The 24,136-nt window shown below is 52.0% G+C and overlaps 1 protein-coding gene across 1 annotated transcript in view; it reads left to right on the top strand.

Annotated features, from left to right (window-relative positions):
* Window positions 1–3,457: 3,457 nt before the first annotated feature.
* Window positions 3,458–24,136, top strand: part of Sardh (sarcosine dehydrogenase) — a 58,107-nt gene continuing 37,428 nt past the window's right edge. The window contains exons 1-12 of the mRNA XM_051184933.1: window positions 3,458–3,618; window positions 5,893–6,247; window positions 7,475–7,653; window positions 8,746–8,925; window positions 10,746–10,869; window positions 11,006–11,106; window positions 14,555–14,659; window positions 15,886–16,015; window positions 19,832–19,918; window positions 20,092–20,182; window positions 22,049–22,190; window positions 23,304–23,387. Of these exons, the coding sequence (XP_051040890.1) occupies window positions 5,914–6,247; window positions 7,475–7,653; window positions 8,746–8,925; window positions 10,746–10,869; window positions 11,006–11,106; window positions 14,555–14,659; window positions 15,886–16,015; window positions 19,832–19,918; window positions 20,092–20,182; window positions 22,049–22,190; window positions 23,304–23,387 (1,557 nt within the window). The 5' untranslated portion in view covers window positions 3,458–3,618; window positions 5,893–5,913. The remainder of the gene's footprint in view (window positions 3,619–5,892; window positions 6,248–7,474; window positions 7,654–8,745; window positions 8,926–10,745; window positions 10,870–11,005; window positions 11,107–14,554; window positions 14,660–15,885; window positions 16,016–19,831; window positions 19,919–20,091; window positions 20,183–22,048; window positions 22,191–23,303; window positions 23,388–24,136) is intronic.

The following is a 24,136-nucleotide window of genomic DNA, read 5'->3' as shown; positions in this document are numbered from 1 at the left end:
TCAGTTCTCACTCCAGCACTGCCCAGAGTGACTGCCAAGGAGCACCCAGTCTCCTCTGTATCTGTTCTTTGTCAGGTCCAAAGGAGACTCCATTTCTCCAAATTCCAAAATCCAGAAGGGACAAATAGCTATTTTGGTGCCATTAGCATATCTAACACTTGCTGACCTTCAGGCTCCCTCAGGTCACAAGTACCATTTCAAAGTTACACATTTCAAAGTCCATGCTAGCATCCCAGCCCTCCTTACCTTCCCCACCCTAACTTTCTTCCTGCTCATGGGCTTCCCTCCCCACAGCTACTCATTCTCCATGTGACTCTGCTCTGTCCCCTTCTCCTAATCCCCCCACCTCCATGTTCCTGCTTCTGTCAGGGCCAGGGCCAGTCTACTGGCCATGGTCAATCTACTTCCTTCTCTCTCTGTTCTGGATTCTTCCAGAGTCACATGTAGAGCTTGGTAGGAGACCCTTCCTGCTAGGGGGCTTCTACCCAGGTAGGGTGGCCGGCAACCCTTCTGCCCTGGAAGGCTGGCCACCAGTGGGAGCCCAGCTGGGTTAGAAGGAAAGGTCTGGGGATGGGGGGGTCTTGAGGGCATGAGAGGCCAGTCTGCCACAAGTCTTGCTTGAATTTGTGCAGCTGGGAAGGGGCATGGCCTGGAGATAATCCCTGCCCCTGGAGAATGGTATCAACTATGACCCCTGCTCGTACTGTGGTGTCTTTATAGTGTTCTAGTGTCAGGCCGAAATGTCAAAATGGAGTCCAAATGTTCAGAAATGAACTCAACCTGTAGTGTAGGAGGATTTCTGGTGGGTAAAAGCATTCCTCAGGAACTTATGAAAGTGCTTCCCATTAACAAAAGAAGTACCTTACCTCTGGCAGAAGGGATATACAGCTCTGTCATTAACATATGTCTGTGGTGTCTATCAGCCATCAAAGTCCATTCTAGCCTACAGGCTCCCTCCCCCTACTCACAAACACTTGTTATATACGTCACAGCCCCCTCCAGCTCATAGGCTCCCCTTCTGCTAGAGTAATACTCTTATTACCCTCAAGATCCGTCCCTCTTGCCTTCTCCGAGAGACAGCTTTGGCAGTTTGGAATAAACCTTTCCCTTTTCTACCCACGGAGCTGCCATCCCCCCAACTCATGCCCTTTGCATATACCAGGAGGATCATAATCCTGGGGTGGGGTAAGGTGTGGTGGGGTATGGTGGGATGAGATGTGGGGGTGGGATAGGATGGAGTAGGGGTGTGATAATTCTGCCTGGGTAGTGGGAGAAGTGAGGAGACCAGCCTACCATGGAAGTGTCACCAGGATCCTGCCCTTGAACCCTTGGATGTGAGCTGTGTGTGTCCTTCAGCTCTCAGGGACACAGCCTCCCACCTCTCCTTGACCTGAGCAGGGTGACATGCTAGGGTCAACAACTTCTCCAGTGCTGACCAGCCACCAGGCCCGGCCTCCAGCCACCACCCCTATCCAAAGTCCGTGTGGCTATGCTGCCCTCCTGCTTCAGGACAACTTTGAAACTGCCAATGTCAGTCTCAGAGTGTGAGCCTGGCCCACATGCTGCCCCCAGGGCTATATTGACCAGGTGTCCCTCTGTCACACGCCACTGAGGCTGGGACAGAAAAAGATATAGGCCATGACCTATTTCCGTCCCTCCACTCAGCCTGTCCAGTGAGCACAGCCTGACCTCAGTTTGTCAGGACAAGCTGCATCTGAAGGGATCAGGTAGCCCTCCCTGCCCCGTTGTTCAGAGAAGCCCCAAGCCGGTAGGACCAGGCATACATACACTGAGACCCTTGCCACCTTCTCTGAAATGTTCCACTTTGGCCAGCTGCAAAGCTGCTCTCCAGTCAGCCTTGTGGGGGCTCTCCTCTCCAATTTTGCTTCCTGTTTCCCATTCCCTCCATTAGTCCAGGCCTGGATCTTAGGTGTTTCTGGATCCCCAGCAGATTCTTTGTATGCAGTAGGTGCTCAGTAAATGTACATGAGAGACAAGCTGACAGCAAGGCAGATAGCCAAACAGCTCCTTGTGAGTAAGAATACAAGTATTAGGTGAGTTCCAGCACCTAATACCCCTGTCCCTTCTTGATTGGGCACTGTTATGTGGTGAGTAGAGCTGCCCACAAAATCTCGGTCATTCTACCCCAGCTGAGGCAGAAGCAGGGGTTATCCGGTACCAGCAGCCCTCCTTTGATTCTTTGGAAATCTAGAGGGGTTTTTTTTTTTTTTTTTTTTTTTTTTTTTTTTTGAGACAGGGTTTCTCTGTATTGCTTTGGAGCCTGTCCCTGAACTAGCTCTGTAGATCAGAACTCGCAGAGATCCACCTGCCTCTGCCTCCCCAGGAATCTAGAGGCTTTGAAACACACTGTTTCTTCCTGGATTTACTCAGGCATCTTCTTCTGCCTGGAACAGATACAATGTTCTGGACACAGGCAGACTGTGGGAAGCTGTCAGTCTCCTTCCATGGCCTGTGTGGACTCAGGTATTCCCAGCAGTCCTAGGGAGAATCTGAAACAAAGTAGGCTGCTAGGGCAGCACAGACTCCTTGCTGGCTTCCGCCAACAGTGAACTTTCTGTCAGGTCCTGCGGGTGAGCAAGCTGGGGTTGGAAACACATCCTTGTGCCAAGATGACCTCACCATGGGCCTCAGTTCGAGGAAAGATGGCCTACCCATGCAGCCAGCTAGTTCAGGGGTTGGGTAACCAGGGTAGGCAAGCATGGGAAGACAGAATGCCCGGGCTCACTACAGCAATATGGAGACCCCCGGGTTAGTGATGAGGAAGGAAATGTGAGGAAGGGGGTCACCCACAGAGCTAGGCTCAGGTTTCACAACTCTGCTCTGCTGGCCAGCTAGGAAAACTGCCCACTTGGCAGCTGTCCCAGCTGGGCTGGCCAGGAAGCTGGGGTAGTGGGAGGTGCATTCCTTCCCAGTTATAGGCAGGCCATTGGGCCAGCAACACGGGCGTACAGCAAGACCCAGAAGCAGCCTGGGAAAGAAGAGAGGAGCAGTGTCCTGGCCCCCCTTCATGGGCAGGTTAGAACTGACTGCTGGCTAGCGGGACCTCCCTCTGCCTCTGGCTGAAGGGACTGTGGAATAGGTGGGAAGGCCATGGTAACTGTGGGGCTGCAGGCGAGGGCTCCCCTATGGGAGGGTTTTGCAGAGTGCCTTCTCCCGCTGGGCTCCCTTCTACCCTGTTGCAGCCCTGTGTCTGAGACCTCCGGCCTGTGGCTGAGCACTCATTCCATGTGTCCCATGCCCTAATCCTTGGGAAGCCGAGGGAGGGAGTGGCAGGGGCCAGAGGGAAAGTTAATGAAACAGCTGTTCTGAAGCGGGAACAGGCTGGGGACCTGACTTCCCCAACCCCCACTCCCGCCACGACTGGCTGGGCTGGCAGGGAAGGGGCACGTGGCAGCTCCCCAGGCCAACAGCTTTGCATTGGCACAGTCTGGAGAGGAAGGAGGTGCCTCTGGCAGGTGTGTGGTGCCTGGTGTGGTGTCCTACGGAGGAGGTAATGCCTGGCCTTGCAGAGCCTGGATTGGGTCCATATCATGCTGACTTTCCCTTGCTAGGATCCTCTCAGGAGCATCTGGAAAACTTAGGACAATCAAGACTAAGGTATGTATAGACTCCTGTCAAGGCGAATGCTTTCTGGTCTCATCTACAGAAGCCATGGAGACTGGCAGCTGTCAGTGTAAGTGTAAGGATGGGGATGGCCTGAAAGACTGTAAGGCTCCTGCCTGCAAGTCCAATCACTCCCCACCTCCAGGCCTTTCAATATAGACTCCTGGGCCCTACCCTTGGGGTGAGGTGCTGAGGTGGGCAGCTTGGTTCTGACCCATTCTATTTCCTGCTGTGTCCAGTGAGGGCTCAGGAGTGCTCACAGGTGGGATATGATGCCACAGTGGGTCCAAGTACCGAGGCTGGGGCGGGGTTGGGGGGATCAGGGGAACATTTGACTTTGCTCAGTACAGCCAAATAGAGGCCTGTTGCCTTGGCCACCCTAGGCAGCTTTTCATTGCCTAGGTCTCTTCCCCATGGGTCTTAGATCATTCTGTGGCAGTGAGTGAATGCACAGAGCCTGTCCTCCACACCTGAGGATGGAAGTGACTTTCTCAGTTAACTGGCCACTTGGTAACAGTTACTAATTCTAAGGAAATTGACTCCATTTACCCCAGCACTCTGGGTCACAACCAAATCCTTACTTTTCCTGCTGATCTCAGGAAGGAGCACTCCCCAGGAGATGCCCTGGGTACCACTCTTCCTGGTACATACATTATTATTATTACATGTTGGTGGATAGAGAGTTGGGGAGCTCTCTGAAGGAGCAGCTCTTGATGAGCCCTTAAGGATAACTGGGAGGATTGTGGATGGGACAGAGAGAAGTGAGGCCTCTTAAGCCAGTATCTGAGTCTCATCTGAAATCCAGATGCCTGGGGCGGGGTGGGAGTGTGTAGACACCACAGCCTCCATTGGCTTCCATTGGGAGCATCTGAAGGAGCAATAGCTTATATGGGGTTGAGTGGGGACAGTCCTGGGGGATTGTACTGGGGCCCTGCTGGGTCTACTGCCAGCACCATTTTGGGGCTATTACCCCAGTGCCTCCTCCACATGGCTACCCTGGCTCTCCCTGTGTGCAGGTGATCCCACACATTCCTATCAATGGAGTCATGGCTCCTCTGGGGCTGCAGTCTTCCCTCCCAAGCCTTGTGCAGCATCTCTTGGGCCTTTCTCTAGTGCAGACCAAGACAGGTCAACACCCTCAGGAAGCTCAGCTAGACTCTCACCAGGCCCTGGGTGTTCTCACCTCTGAATCATGCTGTCTGGGTCCCTCATGTCCTGTGAGGACACAAAGCGTCTCTCTGAGGGCCCTTTCTTTTTTCAATTTATTTATTTTTTACATTCCAATCCCAGTTCCCCCTGCCTCCTCTCCTCCTGATCTCTTCACTTCCCTCCTCCATCTGCTCCTCAGAGAGAATGAGGCTTCCCCTAGGAAGTCTACTAAGGGTGTCTCCTTGAGGCAGGACCCCCCATGTCTAAGCTGAGCAAGGTATCTCTCCATATATGATGGCTCTTTCTTATGCCTAACCCACACAGCATAAAGGAATTGTCCACAAGTTATCATGTGTCCCTCCTCATGTCCTCTAACTCCTCTTCCTTAGGTATCATTGGGATATCTGCCAGCTGTGTCAGCTGTGTCAACCCACTTCTCTGACATCCTCACCTTACCCAGAGCTGTCTCCCGTGAGCCCAGCTAGGGTCTGCTGTACAGCCAGCCCTTGGTACATCAATGCTGGATGAGTGATGAGTGAGTGAGTGACTGAGTAAGTATGTGAATGAGTGATTGAGTGAATGAGTGAGTGGGTGAATGAGTGAGTGAGTGAGTGAATGGGTGAGTGAGTGAATGAGTGAGTGAGTGAGTGAATGGTTGAGTGAGTAAGTGAATGAGTGAGTGAATGGGTGAGTGAGTGAATGGATGAGTGGGTGAGTGAATGAGTGAGTGAATGAATGAGTGAGTGAGTGAGTGAATGAGTGAGTGAGTGAATGAGTGAGTGGGTGAATGAGTGAGTAACTGAGTGAGTGAATGAGTGAGTGAGTGACTGAGTGAGTGAGTGAATGAGTGACTGAGTGAGTGAATGAGTGAGTGAATGAGTGGACAGGTCAGTGAGTGAATGAGTGAGTGAGTGGGTGAATGAGGGGATAGGTGAGTGAAGGAATGAATGAGTGAATGGGTGAGTGAGTGAGCGAGTGAACACTCACCACAGGGAAGCAGCAGAAAGAAGGCCATAGATGTAGCATGGGAGCCTCGGTTACATGGACATGCACTTAGTCAACTCCTACAGCTTCTACACTCTACCCCACCCAGCCTGACTTTTTTGATTGCTCCCCAAGGTACAGAAGCCCTAAGTCCCCATGGCTTCACTGAGCAGAGCCCTGCGTATTGCTGCCGCCTGTCCTCGAGGGAGATCTGCTAGGAAGCTGGGTCTACAGCCCCTAGCCAGGGAAGCCAAGCCCACCACCGAGAAGAGTGTTCCGTACCAGCGGATCCTGAAGGAGGAGGCACAAGGTTCCTCGGTGTTGCCCCAAGGACCAAGCCAGCCCCTGCCTAGCACAGCCGATGTTGTGATCATTGGTGGGGGCAGCCTGGGCTGCCAGACCCTGTACCACTTGGCCAAGCTGGGTGTGGGCCGAGCAGTGCTGCTGGAGAGAGAGCGGCTGACCTCTGGGACCACCTGGCACACAGCAGGTGGGAGCCTGGCGGGTAGGGACTGCTGGGGTCAGTCTGGGAGAGGCAGCAGAGTGGGAGAGCAAAGATATGTGGTTGGGTTGAAAGGCCAGCTAGAATTTCTTTTCCAGAGAGCTGTGCTAGCAAGAGTGTGGTAGGCACTGCCTGTGGCCTTCTGGGTCGGGATGAAGCTGGGTCCAGGCAGCTGTCTGAGCAGAAGCCCCTTCCCCAGAGAAAGCCACCGGGTAGTGGCATGTCTGCTGGAGAGTGGATGGACCTCTGTGGTAGGGACTGCACCTTCTGTGGGACTCTCCTGGCTGACCCTGTGCACAACCATTAAGCACCCACAGTTTGCATGCCCTCAACACTTTTAATCAGTGATGTACCGGTGCACAGCTGACAATTTGGTATGTGTACTTGTACCTCAGCTGCTGTCAGGAGGCTAACAGGAGGCTGCTGAACTCGGAGCATGGAGAGCTGACACAGTCTGGCAGTGCACAGTATACTGCCTCTAAGCCAGCGGTCATGTGGGTCATGATCCCCTTGGGGGGGATCTTTTTTATCTACATTATGATTCAAATAGTAGTGAAATCGCAGTTCTGAAGTAACAGTGAAATAATTTTATGGGTGAGGGTCCCCACAACGTGAAGAACTGTATTAAAAGGCTGCAGCATTAGGAAAGTTGAGAACCGCTGCTCTAGGCTTTCACCCTATCTCCCAAGGCCAAGACGGGCTGGGCTGTCAAGCCCTGCCTCTCCATGTCACAGCAGCCTCATTTCTGGCCTCTACCACTCAGCTTCTGCCACTTACAAGCAGCAGTTTTCTGTCTCATAGTCACCTGTTCTGTGACTTTGAACTCAACTATTTGCTGCCTATGGGATTTCACCTATAATCTCCCAAAGTCAGATGTCATCTCTTAAGAGCCAGAGACAGAAAGAGGAAGAATTCAAGTTCATTCCTGGCTACATAGCAAGTTTGAGGCTAGCCTACACTTCTCAAGAGATGCTGAGGATTCTTGAGGTCACCCTTAGGTAGACTGTACCAAGTCTGGCACATAGGTGGCACTTATGAATGGGAGTCCTTGATATTGTCACTTGGACCTGCCCCAGAATAGCCCTAACCTCTAACTGTGGCAAGCTATGTCCTACTCAGCCTCCTTGGGCTCCCCATTGCTGCCCATTGTTTGGCTGGAAGGAGTGGGTGTGATGCTACCTTGCAGGAGACTGATTGTGCCTTGTTCTGGGCCAGGCTTATTGTGGCAGCTGCGGCCCAGTGATGTGGAGGTAGAGCTTCTGGCCCACACACGGCAAGTGGTGAGCCGTGATCTGGAGGAGGAAACTGGGATGCATACAGGCTGGATCCAGAATGGTGGTCTCTTCATTGCCTCTAACCGGCAGCGCCTGGACGAGTACAAGAGGCTTATGTCGGTGGGTATGCTCCTAGGGAAAGCTGGGCATGCTCTTGCAGGGGGCTCAGGTGGGTGACTATATTCCCTGAGCGAAAGGTGAGGTGTGTGTCTTTTGGGAGCTCACACAGACGCTGTATTCTTTGTGGGGCTACAGTGGAGGCGGCCCCAGCAGTGAGTGCATGCAATTGTCCCTTGGCACTGGAAACAAGTGCCTACAGATATGGGTTCAAACGCTATTGCTGCTCTTCGATAGCTGGGCTACCTGGGTGGAGAGGCTTGGCTACACTCTTCATTCAAAATTCCCAGGGAGTGCGGGGATGGGAGTCAGTTGGTTGAGTGCTTGCTTGGTGTGAACAAGCCCTGGGTTCACCCATAACTCTATGTGGTAGCTCACCTGCTCTCGGACCTTGAATTTTGAACTATTCAGAGTTACTGTTTTACCTATGAAGCAAACTGAAGCCTGATAATGTAGTGCATGCCTTTTACCCCATCAGAAAGCTCTGGAGTTTAAGGTCATCTTTGGCTATATAATTGTGACCAGCTTGGGCTACATGAGACCATGTCTCAGAAAGGAAAACGTTCTCAGGGAATCTCATCTCTAGTCATTACCTCCACTTGACTGGCTGCCCTTGGTCCAATTAAATACGGGGTATCGTCTATTTGACTGTGCCACCAAGGCAGGATAATATTGATGTTTCTTGGGGGCAACCTGAAAACCTAATCCTCAGACCCAAAATATGAGAATGAGGGTCATTTCAATTTTATTACAATACACCAAGCAATTTGTAGCTCATCTTTGTCTAAGTTCTTAACTGCACAAATGACTATCAGCCCATTTCTGGGAGTGGATGTTAAGTCTCCCCAGCCTCATCACAATGCTGTCCTGGAGCAGATGCTAGAGCCAAAGGGGTGTGGCTCCAGACCCTGCCTCTGCACTGGATCCACACCTTCCCCCTCCTGCTGGAGTAGACCCAAGGGGTCCTCTGGGCATGGAGACTGCTCAGACTTCTCAAGGCAGCAGGGTTGGGGTTGGACCTAGGGTCCCTGGTTGGGTGAGTGGCTTGAAGACCTGCTTTCATGGGTTCAGGTACTAACTTCTGGGTTCTTCTAGCTAGGCAAGGCCTATGGTATAGAGTCCCATGTGCTGAGCCCAGCGGAGACCAAGGATCTGTACCCACTGATGAATGTGGACGACCTCTATGGGACCCTGTATGTGCCACAGGATGGCACCATGGACCCCGCTGGCACCTGCACCACCCTCACCAGGGCAGCAGTGGCTAGAGGAGCTCAGGTACCCTTCACTGCCAACCCTGGGCCTTTGCTTTGAGCCCATGCCCTTTCCCTACAAATCCCAAGGCCCGAGAACAGACTCCATCCTTGGTCTGAGATGTGGTTCTGGGCCAGTTAGAACCTCTCTGTCTTTGGGTCCATTCTGTTCAGATATCTGCATTCCCATCACCTTCACTCAAGAATCCTACTCTGATACAGAGTAAGTCTATGGATCCATTCTTATCATTTTGTCTTCATTTGCCTCAACCCCACACTTATTGTAGAAAAATCTAAAATGACAAACAGGAACATGACTCACTAGATAAAAGTACCTGATGCACAAGCATGGGGACTTCATTTGTATTTCCAGCATTTATTGGGTAGGTGACTGTAACCCCAGTGCTGGGGAGGTTAGTTAGGAAGATTGCTGTTTCCTGTCTGCCATCCTAGTGGATGCAGTGAGATCTAGGTTCAGTGAGAGATCCTGTCTCAAGGGAGTAAAGCAGAGAGTGACAGAGGAGGGCACCCATGTCCTCTGACTTCCAGCCTGCATGCCTGCATGTCCCACTTGTGTGTTTGTGGCTGCGATAAAACACTCTGACCAAAATAATAATAATAATAATAATAATAACTTAGAGGAGGAAAGGGTTGATTGGGCTTACAACCAGGTTATAGTCTATCACTGAGGAGTAAAGGTGGGAACTCAAGCAGTTAGCCGCATCATATCCTGGTCAAGAGCAGAGAGAGATGAATGCATCCATGTTACCTGCTTTCTTGCCCAGCTATCTTTCTCCTCTCATGCAGTGCAGACTTAGCCTAGGGAATGGTGCTGCCTACAGGGGGCTGGGTCAATTAACAATCAAAACAATTCTCCACAGACACATTCACAGGCCAACCTCATCTAGGTAAGTCCCCAGTTAGACTCTTTCAAGGTGATTCTAGATTGTATCAAGTTGACAGTTAAAACTAACCAGCACAATGTGTGCACCGATATATGCACGTACACATACACACACACACACACACAACACATGTACACACATCCAGACATCACATATAACACGCACACACACCCAGAAACCAACAACACATAACATATGCACACATACCCACACACCACACATAATACACACAGATATCACACATAACACACACATATACAACACATATAGACATCACACCACACAACACATGTACTACACACACACTGACATCACACATAAAGTGTGCATACACACCCAGACACCACACCTAACATACACCCAGACACCACACATAACACATGTACACATACCCAGACACCACAAATAACATATGTGTACACACAGACACCACACCTAACATATAAACATACACCCAGACATCACACATAACACACACACACACACATACACCCAGACACCACACATAACAGGCACACACACACAAAGACAAATAAGCAAAAAGAAAGTAAAAAAATCTGGCAGGACTGTGGGTATTTTAGTGTGATTCTCTCTAAGCATTCCCATGAAGGCATTAACAGGCACACAGCATTTCGTGATATTTTTTTTTAACCAACGCGATGTACAAACATTTTTCCTCAAATGAATCTTACTGAAAAACAATTAGCTACCCTCTCCTATTCCATATTAGTGCCCTCACCCCTCCCACATCTGCACGTTTTCCAACTAAGGGAGGGAGTGGGTTCTGCTTTCTTGTGATGTGGTCAAATGAGGGAAATATAATCAGAAAGCATCTCTCACAGAAGCAGTATCCCCTGGCCCCATCCAGCCTGTCAGGGATGGAGGTCAGGCCGTCAGAAGTGTCCACATGGTTTTTAGGTGCTGTTTTTCCCTACCTCAGGTCATTGAAAACTGCCCAGTGACTGGCATTCGTGTGCGGACAGATGACTTCGGAGTGCGGCGGGTGGCAGCCGTGGAGACAGAGCATGGCTCCATCCAGACGCCCTGCGTGGTCAACTGTGCAGGTGCAATGATGTCCCTCTGGTTCCCCCAGTTCTAGTCACACCTTTCTGGCCTGGGAAGTCAGGACAGGCAGGAATGCTGAGGAATGTCCTGTGTCCCCTTGGGTGGCAGCTAAGTTGCTCTTCGTTCTGTCCCCAGGAGTGTGGGCAAGTGCTGTGGGCCAGATGGCTGGAGTGAAGGTCCCGCTGGTGGCCATGCACCATGCCTATGTTGTCACTGAGCGCATTGAGGGGATTCAGGTAATCAATGGTGCCGGGTTCTCTGCAGTGGGAGGGCTGGTGAGGTCAAGGACTGTGCCCTAAGACCTAGCTTGGGTACAGACAATGGCACAGTCCTCAGACTTAGGCACCTTTCTGTGCAATGGAGACCTCTGGGTGCTGGTGGCTCAGCTCTTTCTTATGCTGGTGGCTGTAGTGACTGACCACCCCACTTCCCTCCACCAATCATCTGAGCATGTCTCCCCACCCCTCCATCACTCATTCTAAACCTACTGCACCCATCCTTCTCTCCTCTCTACCTCCCATGCATGCTTTCTTCTCATTCCATCCCTTTATCCTTTCGTATTGATCCCTCTTCTATCTATCTCTCCATTTATTCCCTTCCTTTTATTCTTTTTGCTACCCTCACCCTTCATTCTTCCTCAGTGTTTTCTTCCATCTACCCAACCATTTACCCATGTACTTATCATCCGTCCATTTCCATCCCTTCTTCTCTGTTGCCTTCCATCCACCCATCCATGATCCATCATTCCCTCTCCCCCAAACCTTTCCTTTCTTCTGTTCTTCCATCATGCATCTAATGGCCAATTCTTCATAATGGAAATAGAATCCTCTCTCCAGCCAACACTGACTGGAGGGGCTTCATGTTTCTGCCCCAGGAGGTGAGGCTAAAACAGAGAAAAACCCAGTTTTTTTTTTCATGAAGAGAAAAGGGGGATCCTGCAGACAAGCAAAAGAGCAGCAAATGGTTCTGGAAGGGAACACCTCAGGGATTCCAGGGCTCTGAGATCTAGTGCAGGGTACATCCTGTCCCAGTGGACTATATATACCCAAAGATACTCAACTGACTTCCCTTAGGTCAAGTGAATGTGGCTGGCCATGGAATTAGAGGACCAGTTTGACATTTTGGAGCTAGCTGGAGAAGGAGGAGGCCATACCTCAGTGGGGGTTTGAGGGTGACGGAGAAGGTCCATCACACAGAGCTGAGCCATAGGCTGTGGGGTGAGGAGTGTGAGAGGCAGAATGCTCTTGTTTAGGGACCAGTGGTGAGAGTCTTGAACACCTGGGCACCTGCTTTTCCCCATGCCAGAAGCCTTGTCCCTGGGGGCCTGCCTCCCCTACCCTACACGAGCTTGGCTTCCCTCCTGCCTCCAAGATGTCAAGCCTGGCTATTTCATAGTGTGAATGTAGGAGACAGCAGGGCAAAAACCTGGGTCTGGTGGGTTCTTGCCACTAATCCCAGGGCAACTCCCCTGAACACACTAGGTCCTTATTCACAGAGACACCTAGCTTGTACTGTATTAGGTGAGCAAGGAAGAATGAATGGCCATGCTGACGACTGAAGCTCAGAGTAGTGGGGAGAACCCGCTCCCCAGCTGGCCACCAGGGGTCACTCTCTGACCATGAAGGGATCCAGGAGAGCCAAGCTGAGTCTGGGAAGGTGTAGCGTAAAGGGGGTCAGGGGATATGTCACGGGTTGGGGTTTCAGGGAGGGTCCACTGAGGGGTACCACCCCTCAGTCCTAGCTAGTTTCTCCTGATCCCTGAAAAAGTTCCCCTTCTGGAAAGCAGTAGGATGGATTGCAGCTGGCCATCTGCCTCGGGAAGCTGTGTGCCTGTAGACATAAGAGAACATGGATAGGGACATCCATGTTCCATGCTTCAAGACAGTGCTGGGTACAGTCTGGTATGATAAGAGAGTTCATAGGCCCCATCCCTCCATGTGGAGGGCTCCATGACTTTGGCTCTGCCAGATGCTGGGACCAGGCAGGCTGAGCCAGGCCTCAGACCCTGTCCACTGTTGTGGTCCTGCTCTGTGCTGAGGCAGGTTCTAAGACTGGGAGCCTGCCCCAGGGTTCATGTCAGCTTCCCTCCTGCCCATGTCAGCTCAGAAAGCTCCTGGAACCTTGCAGCCTGTGCTACAGGACATTACCTCCCACAGCATATAGGGCTCTCTCAGCTTTGAAGAGCTGTCCAGGTCCTTGGTCCTAGCTAGCTCTGCCCTGACCAGTGGACATGGTCCATCCCATTTAAGGCATGCTTCTGTCCTTACATTTTCATCCTCTTCTTACCTGCTTCTTCAGGGAGATGGTTGCCTTATCCAGGTGCCAAGCACAGGGCCAGAGCCTGGGCTGTAGGTCCAAAACCAAACTCTTCCCATCTTCCCATCTCCAGCCTAGAAGAGTGTAATCACTATTCTGAGCCCCAGTTCCCACGCATGTGTGTGTGTGTGTGTGTGTGTGTGTGTGTGTGTGTGTGTGTGGTGCCTGGGCATGTGTGCATGTAGGGGATAATTTATGGAGTTCTACCATGTGGATATCTGATATCAAACTCAGGTTATCAGGCTTGGTGGCAAGCGCCTTTACCCAGTGAGTCATGTCACTGAACCATCTTTCTCTTCTCTCCTCCTCTTCTTATTTCTGTTCATCCTTCCTGCTCTTCTGCCCCTCCCCCTCTTCCTCCCCTCCCTCTCCTTCTCTCCCTTTCTCCTCTTCCTCTTTTGTAGTTCAGGTTGCTTTTGAACTCATTTTGTAGCCAAGGATGAGCCAGAACCCCCCAATCATCCTATGTACCACCACACCTGGTTTGTTCCGTGCTGGGGACTGCATCCTGCATCCCAGACTTGCTGGCAAGCGCTCTATCAACTGAGCCACATCCTCAGCCTTCAGTTCCCTTTATCTGCAGCATGGGTGATTCTTGTGCATGGGGTTTTTGCTGAGGCAGAGCAAAGTGGTGTAGTGATCAAGGTACCAGCCTCTGGCCAGAGCTCACAGAGTAGTTGTGTTGACAGTGATGATGACAGAAGAGCATGGAGTCACCTAGCTAGCTGCTGCTTCAGAGGGACTAAGAGCAGGAGCAATCAGGCCGACTTTCAAGAGGAAGTAGCCAGCAGGGTTTGAAGCATATAGGGGAGAATAAATTGAAGTCAGAAGTTGGGATAAAAATTGGAGTAGGGTCATAGTGTCCACTAAGAGTAGGGTGGACTCCTGTATGTAAAGAGCAGTGGATTTTCTGGGTGGACATGTGTATGCTGAGCTGAGCATGTGCTGTTATTGGAGTTGTAGGAGGTGGGTACTGTCCTGCTGGGACAGGAGCAGGAGCTTCCCTGGCCGCCAGGGGTCTCCACGATCCCGTGCTATAATGCTCTGGAGTCCCTTTATTTTTGGAGTGTTAGTGCTGATGGTCGTCCTGGAAGAGCTGTTAGTATTTTAAAGTGGTATTTGGTTACTGAAAGTATCACTGAGCTCTTGAAAGCAGCTCTTAACTGGGACGTTTTCATTACTGCTCACAAATGAACAGGGCTGCTGCAAGGGACTCCTGCCTGTCTCTCTGCCTGTCTCCTTCCCTGTTTATCTCTAGTGCAGGAGAAGATGTCACATGTCTCTCCAGAGCTGTGCCTAACTCAGGGCATGGGAACCAGAACTACCAGGCTTGTTTGATGCCTATGGCCTCTCTTCTCTGCCTTCCAGAACATGCCCAATGTCCGAGATCACGATGCTTCTGTCTACCTCCGCCTGCAGGGGGATGCCTTGTCTGTGGGTGGCTATGAGGCCAACCCCATCTTTTGGGAGGAGGTAAGACCCACAAGGGCACTCAGGTACACAGAAGCTAGGGTGGGATTGCTGCACCCCTCAGCATGAGGCAACGCTAAGACTCCAGCTAAGCTTCCATAGATCTCAGTCTTTGGTCTGCCAGCAGCAAAGGTGGGTTCCCTGGAAGCTCCCTGCCCCTTCCCAGTGCCACAGTGGGGCTCTGGGCTCGAGGACAACTCAGGAGCTCACACATTTTCATCTATGTGTCCACAAACAGAATGATTAGATGACTAGTCTACACCAAATGCCACTTATTTCTAGAAAGTATTGGGGAGACTAAGATAGTAGCCTCAGAATTGCCTCAAGATGTCTGGAGGTGGGAAGTCCAACAAAAAGTTAAGAGGTAGCCAGGTGCTGGTGGCACACCATGAGGCAGAGGCAGGCGGATCTTTTGTGAGTTTGAGGTCAGTCTGGCCTACAAAGTTACACAGAGAAATCCTGTCTGGAAAAACCAAAAAACCAAACCAAACCAAAACAAACCAAAACAAAAAACCCAAAAAGTTAAGAGATAAGTAAGTAATGCATTGTGGGTGGTGCATTCCAAATATAGTTAGCAGGTTATGGACCACCCAGAGTCGGGTTGAAGGCCCATGTGGACTGGGTGGCCAGTTGCCCAGGTTGTGGTGGAGGCCTAGGAGCAGTGTGCCCTGTCCTCTTCCTGAGACAGGTGTCCCTGTTATAGCTTTGGCTGTCCTGGAATTACTATATAGACCAGGCTAGACTTGAACTCCCAGAGAGCCCCCTGTGTCTGCCTCTTAAGTGCTGGGATTAAAGGTGCGCACCACCATAATTGGCTCAGCTTGCCCTTCTTAAAAGCAGAAGGGAGGTCAGAAGGCCAAGCACAGGGGAATGGTTGGGAGGGCAGGTCCATAGAGGGTTTTAAGCAGTTGTGGTAGGTAACTGGGAGCCATGGGAGGCTTCAGAGAAGGGCGGGTGCTGTATGGTTTGAGAGAACAAGTCAGAGGCTAGAAGCTGGTGCCCAGCTGGAGACCACAGGAACAGTCCAGGGAGGCTAGGAGGGGGAGGGATGAGGAAGGAAGGGGAGTGGGTGGATTGTGAGGGAGCCCTGACCTCTGTCTCATCTGACCTGGCAGAAGTCAGTCAGGTGCCCTACCTGGCTAGGGCTGGAGCTCTGTCAGAGGTGGGCCTGGAAGGGATTGGTGCTTTTCTCATGGCAGATTGACAGATTTCCCATGCTGCCTTTGCAGGTGTCAGACAAATTTGCCTTTGGCCTCTTCGACCTGGACTGGGATGTGTTCACCCAACACATTGACGGTGCCATTAACCGTGTCCCTGTGCTGGAGAAGACAGGGATCAAGTCCACTGTCTGTGGCCCTGGTGAGTGGGGATGCTGGGGTTGGAGTAGAGGCATCCTTGAGTCCATCTGGGTGACAGTGCCTTCCTGAGGGTGACCTGTCTCATGTTACCTGGGCTTAGCTAGGTGCTTTTATTTCCTCTCTAGGGAAAAAACCCTAGCTATCAAGGGCAGCAATGTATCCCTGGGCTTCTGAGCCCAACACTGAGACTCTAGACTCCATTCATCTGAAAATGGAAAGGCAGGACCTTATCTTAGCCCCATGTGAGGCAGAGCGAGGACAGGAAGACCAACTGTGACTCTAGCACAGCAATCGCCTGGTAGAAACCCCAGATTTACTAAATCTCAATTCTCCCTTCCCTGGCCAGTGTCCCCAAGCACTGGCTTCACTCCGGGTTCTTGGGTATCCAGAACTCTGTATGGTTAGCGATGAGCTGGATATGGAAAGATTCCTGGCGAGGGGTTCCCAAGCCCCTGCCTCCTCTCTGTTCTCCTAGAGGTTAAGAAGAGTGAGTTTAGCTCCTAGAGCCTCTCCCTGTAGATTACAGAGTAGCCACTGTTCACAGGGTACTCCAGGCTCCATCCCAGAGTGAGGGTGCAGGGCTACCTGAGGAGGATCCTAGAAAAGAGGCCATGCTGGAAAGTAGGTCCAGGCTGATTGGCTCTGATAGTGTGAGATTCAGGCAGCTGCACCTTGGAGATAAGTGTGGAACAGCCTAGCAGCTCTGTGCCCTCATTCATGCCAAAGTCCATCTTTTTCTTGGGTGAGGGTTCCCAGCCTGGCAGGGGGGACACAGGCTGGGCTGACTAGAGGAAGGAGCCTGTCTTCGTTACTTTTTCCATTATGGTGGCAAAATGTCCTCACAAGAGCAACTTAATGGAGAAAGGGCTTATTTTGGCTCACAGTTCAAGGGTACAGTCATGGCAGAGAAGTCCTGGATGGAGAGCTTGAGTCGGATGGTCACATTGCATGCATAGGCAGGAAGCAGACAGATGGTGCTCAGTCTAGGACCCAAGCCCAGGGATGGAGTCACCCACTTTTAGCATAGGTCTTCTCACTCAATTAGCATCACCAGCAGGCCTCAAGGCTAACCTAGTCTAGATGATTCCTCACAGTTGAGAGGCTAACCTGGGTAATTCTAGATCCTGAAGATCAGCATCAGTCATTACAGAGCCGACTACATGGCAGGGTAGAAACGGGGTCTCAGCAGAATCTCAGGGGTGTGTTTCCTGCTTTGCTTTCAGTTTAGGTTCCTTGAGACTCAAACTCAGAAAGATGTAGGTTAGCCCAAAAGGAAATTGTCTTCAACTCCATAGTCTGAGCAGCCAGGACTGGGAGCCCCTGAGCACCACAGTGTGTTACCTGGGAGGTAGGGACAGAACACCAGCAGCAGAGGTGGCATGCAGCTGAGAAGTCACAGGCTGGGGCCAAGCCAGTAAGTAAAGCCATGGATGAAAGGGGACAGCAGGAAGCCAGGAAGCCAAGGGTCTTCCATGGGGCAAGGTGGCCAGGCTATCTCAGGAGAGACAAAGGGTTCCAGATGGAGGGCGCTATGGCTCTCTAGGGAGTGTAGCCCTCACTGTCTGGATATGCTTGGTGACTACAGAGCAGCCGGCTCAGTCTGTGTTCCTATGTGTGGCTGGAGAGGAAGGCTGTGGCACTGGGTGTAATCTCAGGGAGGCCAGATGGAGTCAGCTGCTAGCCTCTATGCGCAGGCTGGGAGCACGCCTGATCTGGGACGTGGGCGAGGGCTGTGACTCACGTCCCTGCTCAGCCAGAGTGGGACCGATGGTGAGAAACACAGGAAGAATCCCAGGGGCATGAATGTCCCCAGAGGCTCTCTTTGTCTAATTAGCCTGGAAGCTGTCACTCCTCCATTGGGGCCCTATTTTGGGGGAAGTATGCTTGGGAAGACAGTTTGGGTCTGTTTTCCTAGCAGCAAGGGTGTTTGGGGATGGGGGTCGGAGATGGGTAGCTTTTCTCCTTGCCAGATAGCTCAGAGGTTTGGGCTCCAGAATTCAGAGATGTCTGAGCGCCAGACTTTGGGGAGGCCTGGGGCAGACAGACAGACTTAGGCCAAGAATCCAGAGCTAAGGTGGGGTGGCAAATTTAAGCCCTTCCACTCATGCTGTTGGGGGATCCAGTGTCCTTAAGTTTACCAGTCTTGCCTATGTTAAAATCTAAGGGACCCTGTACTCCACACCTGCCCTCCTGACCAAAATTTCATTCCCAACTCCAACAAATCTGCTTGTGACTCCTCTCTCATTTTTTTAGACCTGGACATGGCTTCCATCACCCTCTCCAGCCACTCTGGTCCTACCCAGGTGGCTGCCCCCACCCTCACACATCCAGTCCGGTCTGACACTGAACCCTGGATGATCACCAGTGCTCTGTCACAGGCCATCCTCCTCTCTGCGAGACCCTTCTACTAGGAGTATGAAAGGCTGTTGGCCCTGCAGACCAAATTCTCCTTTCCCATTGGGTTTTCAGTGTAGCATCTCCATGATCTTCAACATACTCAGTTGGCTCATCAGGGCTGTGTTGGCCTTGAGCCCTCTCTCAGCATGCTCACTCAAATGCCAAGGCCTTCCAGAACACACACAGGGCTGGTGTGGAACCATGAGAGAAATGCCAAGCTCACATTTGGTCAGCATATATAGTGTGGCTGATCAGATCAGCAGAACCTGTTTCAGCTTCTCACAGGCTATTCCAGGACCATTTCTTGTGGTCCAGTACAATGTCTGACTTTGGCCTTACATGTTTTGGCACTGACATACAGGGATGAACCTTCCTATGGAGTTCATCTGAAGGACAAGTACTCGGTTACTTGGCCCTGTCTCTGGTGTGCCAGCAGCTTCCTACTGTTTGAAAGCTTCCTCTTGCTCCACAACTGGTTGCCCCTCAACTCAGACACTGTGCCCATCAGCAGGTGGGCCTCTAAACACCTTCTGGGGGAGAGCATGGGCATGCTGCTTCCCTACCTGCAGAGGCTAATAGCCTGGGATTGGTTACATCCGGGCAGCTTTGCTGAGTGACTGGAACATATCAGAGCCCAGCCAGACAGCTTCTTCTCCTGTGATAAACACTGGGCAGTGATAGTTCACACCATGCAAGACTTGGGGATCATCTAGCTTACTTTGGGGTGCCTTCTATGAGACACCCTAATTTTTGCTTATTTGGCTATTTGATTTTTGCCTTTCTTGCTGTCCAATCAGCTCTGGTGGAATTTGTCTTGCTTAGAGCTGCCCCAAGGGCCAAGCACATGACAGGCTGGGTACAAATGTTTGTAGGCTAACCCTACCCTGTGAAGTCAGTACTGGAATCACGACTATTCAACAGAGGAAACAAAGGCAGGGCGGCACTCTGGCGGCAAGGAAAATGTGATCATTCATTCGCTCATTCATTCATTTTCATGAGCATATATTGAGTACCTGGCTAGCCTCTGCTAAGCCTGAGTACATAGCCTTTAGCAAGGCTGGTCCTTGCCCTCAATATCCAGCAGGTGATAACAGAGAGCTGTTGGTTCAGTGAGGGTAACCGCAGCACTTCCTGGGTCTGAGGAGACCCCTTGCTGGTGGGACAGTGACAATGTTCCTGGGATGAATCTGGGCCCATGGGGCAGAGCTGGTAAGTTGTAGGTCAAGTGCTTAGGGGAACAGGGACAGAGGCAACCAGGGAGGCTCCCTGGAGGAAACAGTATTTATTGCCTTGGGTTGTAAGGATGGAAAGTTTCAACAGAGGAAGTATCCAAGAACAACTTTCCCATCCCTACTGTCCTAGGGCACCCTACCCCAAGGTCCTGGGGCCTAGGGGAGTCTCAGGCCTCCCTTCTTTTCAGAGTCCTTCACACCCGACCACAAACCCCTGATGGGGGAGGCTCCTGAGCTCCGTGGCTTCTTCCTTGGCTGTGGCTTCAACAGTGCAGGTGAGGGGGCACCTGACGGGGAAGGCCCTGGTATGGAGACAGGGAGGCCTATGGTGCAGAGTTCAGCCCCTCAGCCCACATGTGAGAACAGGGGCTGGGGGGGGCTGCCGTAGAGACGGGTGTGAAGTTGGGTGTAGAGGGAGCAGTCTATAGCACATACTCCATCTCACCAGGCATGATGCTGGGTGGTGGCTGCGGGCACGAGCTGGCCAATTGGATTGTTCACGGGCGCCCAGAGAAGGACATGTACAGCTATGACATCAGGTAAGTATGATGGCTGGAGCCAGAGAGCAGGGTGTCTTGGACAGGACAAAGGGGTGAGGGATATTTTAGGAGGGAACCGTCCTTGGAATCCAGATGATCTCTTGGAAGTGGAGCAGCAATGGGAGGGAAGAAGGCAGTGTGATTGGTGGGAGGTGTCATGGAGGAACACCTGGGTTTGATAGGCCTCTGTGGATCCAGGATCTCTTGGCCCAGGTCCTACTTGACCCACTATCCTTATCAACAGGATCCTATCATTCTACTGCACAGTTGGAGAGACTGAGGCTAGGGAGAAGGTCATAGCTGGAACCATCATTAGGACCAGGAGCAGGGCCCCTGTCTGGTGACCACAAAGGAGTCAGACTCAATACCGGGCAGGCTCTGCCCTGTGATGCAGGACCATCAGCACGGACAGGCTGGTGTGGGTACAGAGAGTGACTTGGGTCTATGGGGGGCACTGAACCATATAGCTTGGGCCAAATGCTGATGACAGGAGACTGGAGGCATTCTAGGTTTCCACAGCCTGCTGTAAGTACTCCCAGGCCGGAAGCAGGAGACTCCCTAGTTCTGCCTGACCCAGGCTCCATGCCCATTTCTTAGAATAGTCATTTTCACCTGTGCAGTGTGGCCCATTGCTGGGGCCATACCAGGCCCTGCAGGCAGGACAAGGACTGAGCAGCCAGGCAAGAAGCTGCTTCTTGGCCTGTTCTGTCTGGCCAATAGTCTCCAGGAGGGACCCAGCTGTCTTGCTGGCCTGACATGGGGACAGAGTCGGGTGGAGGGACTGCTGGCTCAGTGCAGGATGTCCCACAGCCCTGCCAGCTTGTCTCCTCTTGACTGGATGAGAACATTGCACTCATGGGGGAGGTGACGTATGCCACCACAAAGACAGATGGCGGACTCTGAGAACCCCAGAGTACCACCCCCTACCCGGCTTCTGGTGCTGCGAGGTCTGCTCTATCCCCTCAGAGACTGTCTGCAGCCACACCTATGCTTTCCTCCCAGAAGAATGTTCTAGAAATGATACAGCTTCAAGGGGCCTCAGGGAAGAGCCTGCTCACATCCCTCCCACTGCAAACAGAGTGGGGCAGCCTGACCTCCTTCAGCTGTGTGATCACAGGTGCAGAGTCATCCTCAGTGCCATCCTTCCAGCATCAGGGGTTCATTCAGCCCAGACAAGATCAGCTGGGGTCAGCTGTACCTATGCAGCACACTTGAGGACCCACTGTGGACTCCAGACCTGCTCGCAGCATGTGTGTGTGTGTGAGTGAGAGAGAGAGAGAGAGAGAGAGACAGACAGACAGAGACAGAGACCTGCTGACACAGAGAAAGACAGACACAGGAAGACAGATGCACAGAAAGAATCAGAGGGGGCCGATGTGAGTCAGAATATAACTGCCTCTCTTCTGTGCCCATACCTAGACCAAGGGCAGGGGTGCACTCCTTCATTCACATCTATAAGGAGGTACCCTCAGTAGGGGACATGTCTGGGTAGGGCAGCCAGCACTGGGTCTTGGGCATGTCTAGACCCTAACTGCAAGGGAAGGTCCTAGGACTTGCTCAGCACCAGGGGCTTCCAGATCACAGTAGATACTTCTCTCACAGCTAAATAGATGGATTGCAGTCCTTCCTCTTCTCTGAGCCAAAATTTCTGTGCCTGTGAAATGGGAAGATGGACCACCCACCTCCCCTGAGAATCTTGGGCCCATCCGTGTGGTTGCTTTATCCAACCTGGCAGAGATCAACCATGGACTGGCCTCCTCATGCCATCCTTAGCTGGGTTAGCTGTGAGAGGAAGTGAAGAGGCCCAGACTGCAGGTTGGCTCCCTGACAGGTTGCACAGTGGTCCATCTCTTTCATTGGTGGCAGGCGTTTCCATCACTCACTCACGGACCACCTCCGCTGGATCCGAGAGCGCAGCCATGAGTCCTATGCCAAGAACTACTCAGTTGTCTTCCCCCACGATGAGCCACTGGCAGGACGCAACATGAGGAAAGACCCCTTGCACGAGGTATACCAGGCTACGCAAGATGAGGTTCCTGGAGGGCCTTGGGGTGTTGGGCTAGCAGACACATGTGGGGTACTCTATTGTAAGCCCGTGTTCCATGAATTGTGTTTAGGGTGCTATGCTAGGGTTGGGGTGGGGGGAATACTAGCTCCTGCAGGGACTTTAGACCAAGTGGAGTGGCAGATGTCCTGAAAAACAGACTTGGGGGTGGGGGAGATAGCTCAGTTGGTAAAGTGTTTGCATGTAAGCATAAAGACCCGAATTCAAGCCCCAGAATCTACCCACTTATAACACTGCACTAGGGAAGCAGAGACAGGAGCCAAGCTTCAGGTTTAATGAGAGATCGTGTCTCATAAAACACCTGAGCAATTAACTTCTAAGGTTGTCCTCTGTCCTCTGCACTCATGCTTTCTCTCTCTCTCTCTCTCTCTCTCTCTCTCTCTCTCTCTCTCTCTCTCTCTCACACACACACACACACACACACACAGGCACACACTCACACAAGAACTGACATGGGAGTCTGCCCCAAGGCTACAGCAGTGCAAGTGGGGTCTGGGCAGAGAAGGCATGGTAAGTGTGTACAGGTATATGTCAGAGGAGCAGCCATCGAGGACAGACCTTGTCATAATCTTCTTGGGATACAGTCTCTGTGTTTTGGAAGATTCAAGGCCAAGTTGCCCATGACCACCTGGTGGTTCCTGATCAGCGCCCTATTGGCTGAGGACAACCACTGTCTTGCCATGTCCTTCCAGAGCAGAGAGCATCCTGGCAGGCCCTCCTCTTCTTGGAAAGGGACCAGCCCTCTGTGACTGGGACCCACTCTATGACCTTACTCAACCCTGATGCTGTCCCCATAGGCTCATCAGTCTCCAGACTATCACACAGTAGTTTGGGCTTCAGCATATGTTCTGATGGGGCACAGTTCAGCTCATAGCAGGTCATTCTCTAGATGAGAGATTCTTGAGGTGAAGGTGCTGAGGGAGTCTGGGGAGGAGCAGCAACCTGGGCTGGGGACCTTGCTTCCCTGAGCATTCTTGGTATGGGCAGTGGGTGTCCTGGCACTGCATCCCAAGCAGTGTTTGGCCTTATGTATGGGCCACTTCTGTGTCCATTCAGGAGCTGCTTGGACAAGGCTGTGTGTTTCAAGAGCGACAGGGCTGGGAACGACCGGGATGGTTCAACCCCCAAGAAACAGCTCCGGTGAGTGATGATGCCTGGGTACAGGTCTACGTGACTGGGAGGCTCTGGGCCTCGCATACCCTTCCTTATCCCAGCATTCTCCCAGCCACCAAAGTCAGGCCAATCCAGTGTGCCTCAGGATGACTGGTCAGTCATCCACACTCAGGAAACTGAGTACCAATCTGAGAGAGAGTTGTCAGCACCTCAGTGGTAAGGCATCTGCAAAGGCCCAACTCCCAGTCTGCTTGCAGTAGCCCAGGCTTCCCAGGCCTGTATGGGCAAGCGTTGGATACCAGCACAGACCCACAGTGTGGACAGAATGGAAGATCCCTGGTTATAAGAGGAATGCAGCCCCCCTTTTACACACCCTTCAGAATGTATATTTGGCAACACCAGCTGTTAGTTGCTGTCAGGAGGAATTGTGCCTCTGTGTGTCAGTTTAGCTACTGAACCATCCCATATGCTGGCCTGTGGGATGCCTTAGGGACCTCCCTAGAGCATCCTCGGAACAGCCCCTGGGAGCAGGCCACAGAGGCTTTGAGGCCCACATCTAGGAGTGTGCAAGTTAACTCCTTCCTGCTGTGGTGTCCCATTCCATTCCGGTGTGACCCTCTTCCATCTCCTCTGTAACCCAGGCACATGCTTCACTTAGGGGTAACAGAATCATTAATATGCAACCAAGACCTCTGTCCCAGGGTTAGGGTCTTTTCTTTTATTTATTCCTGGAGGCAGAATAGGCAGGATGGGTTGGACAGACCCTGTGCCCTACA

Source organism: Phodopus roborovskii, unplaced genomic scaffold, assembly GCF_943737965.1.
Source record: "Phodopus roborovskii unplaced genomic scaffold, PHOROB, whole genome shotgun sequence".
Lineage (NCBI taxonomy): Eukaryota > Metazoa > Chordata > Mammalia > Rodentia > Cricetidae > Phodopus > Phodopus roborovskii.
This window is presented reverse-complemented; position numbering and strand designations above follow the sequence as displayed.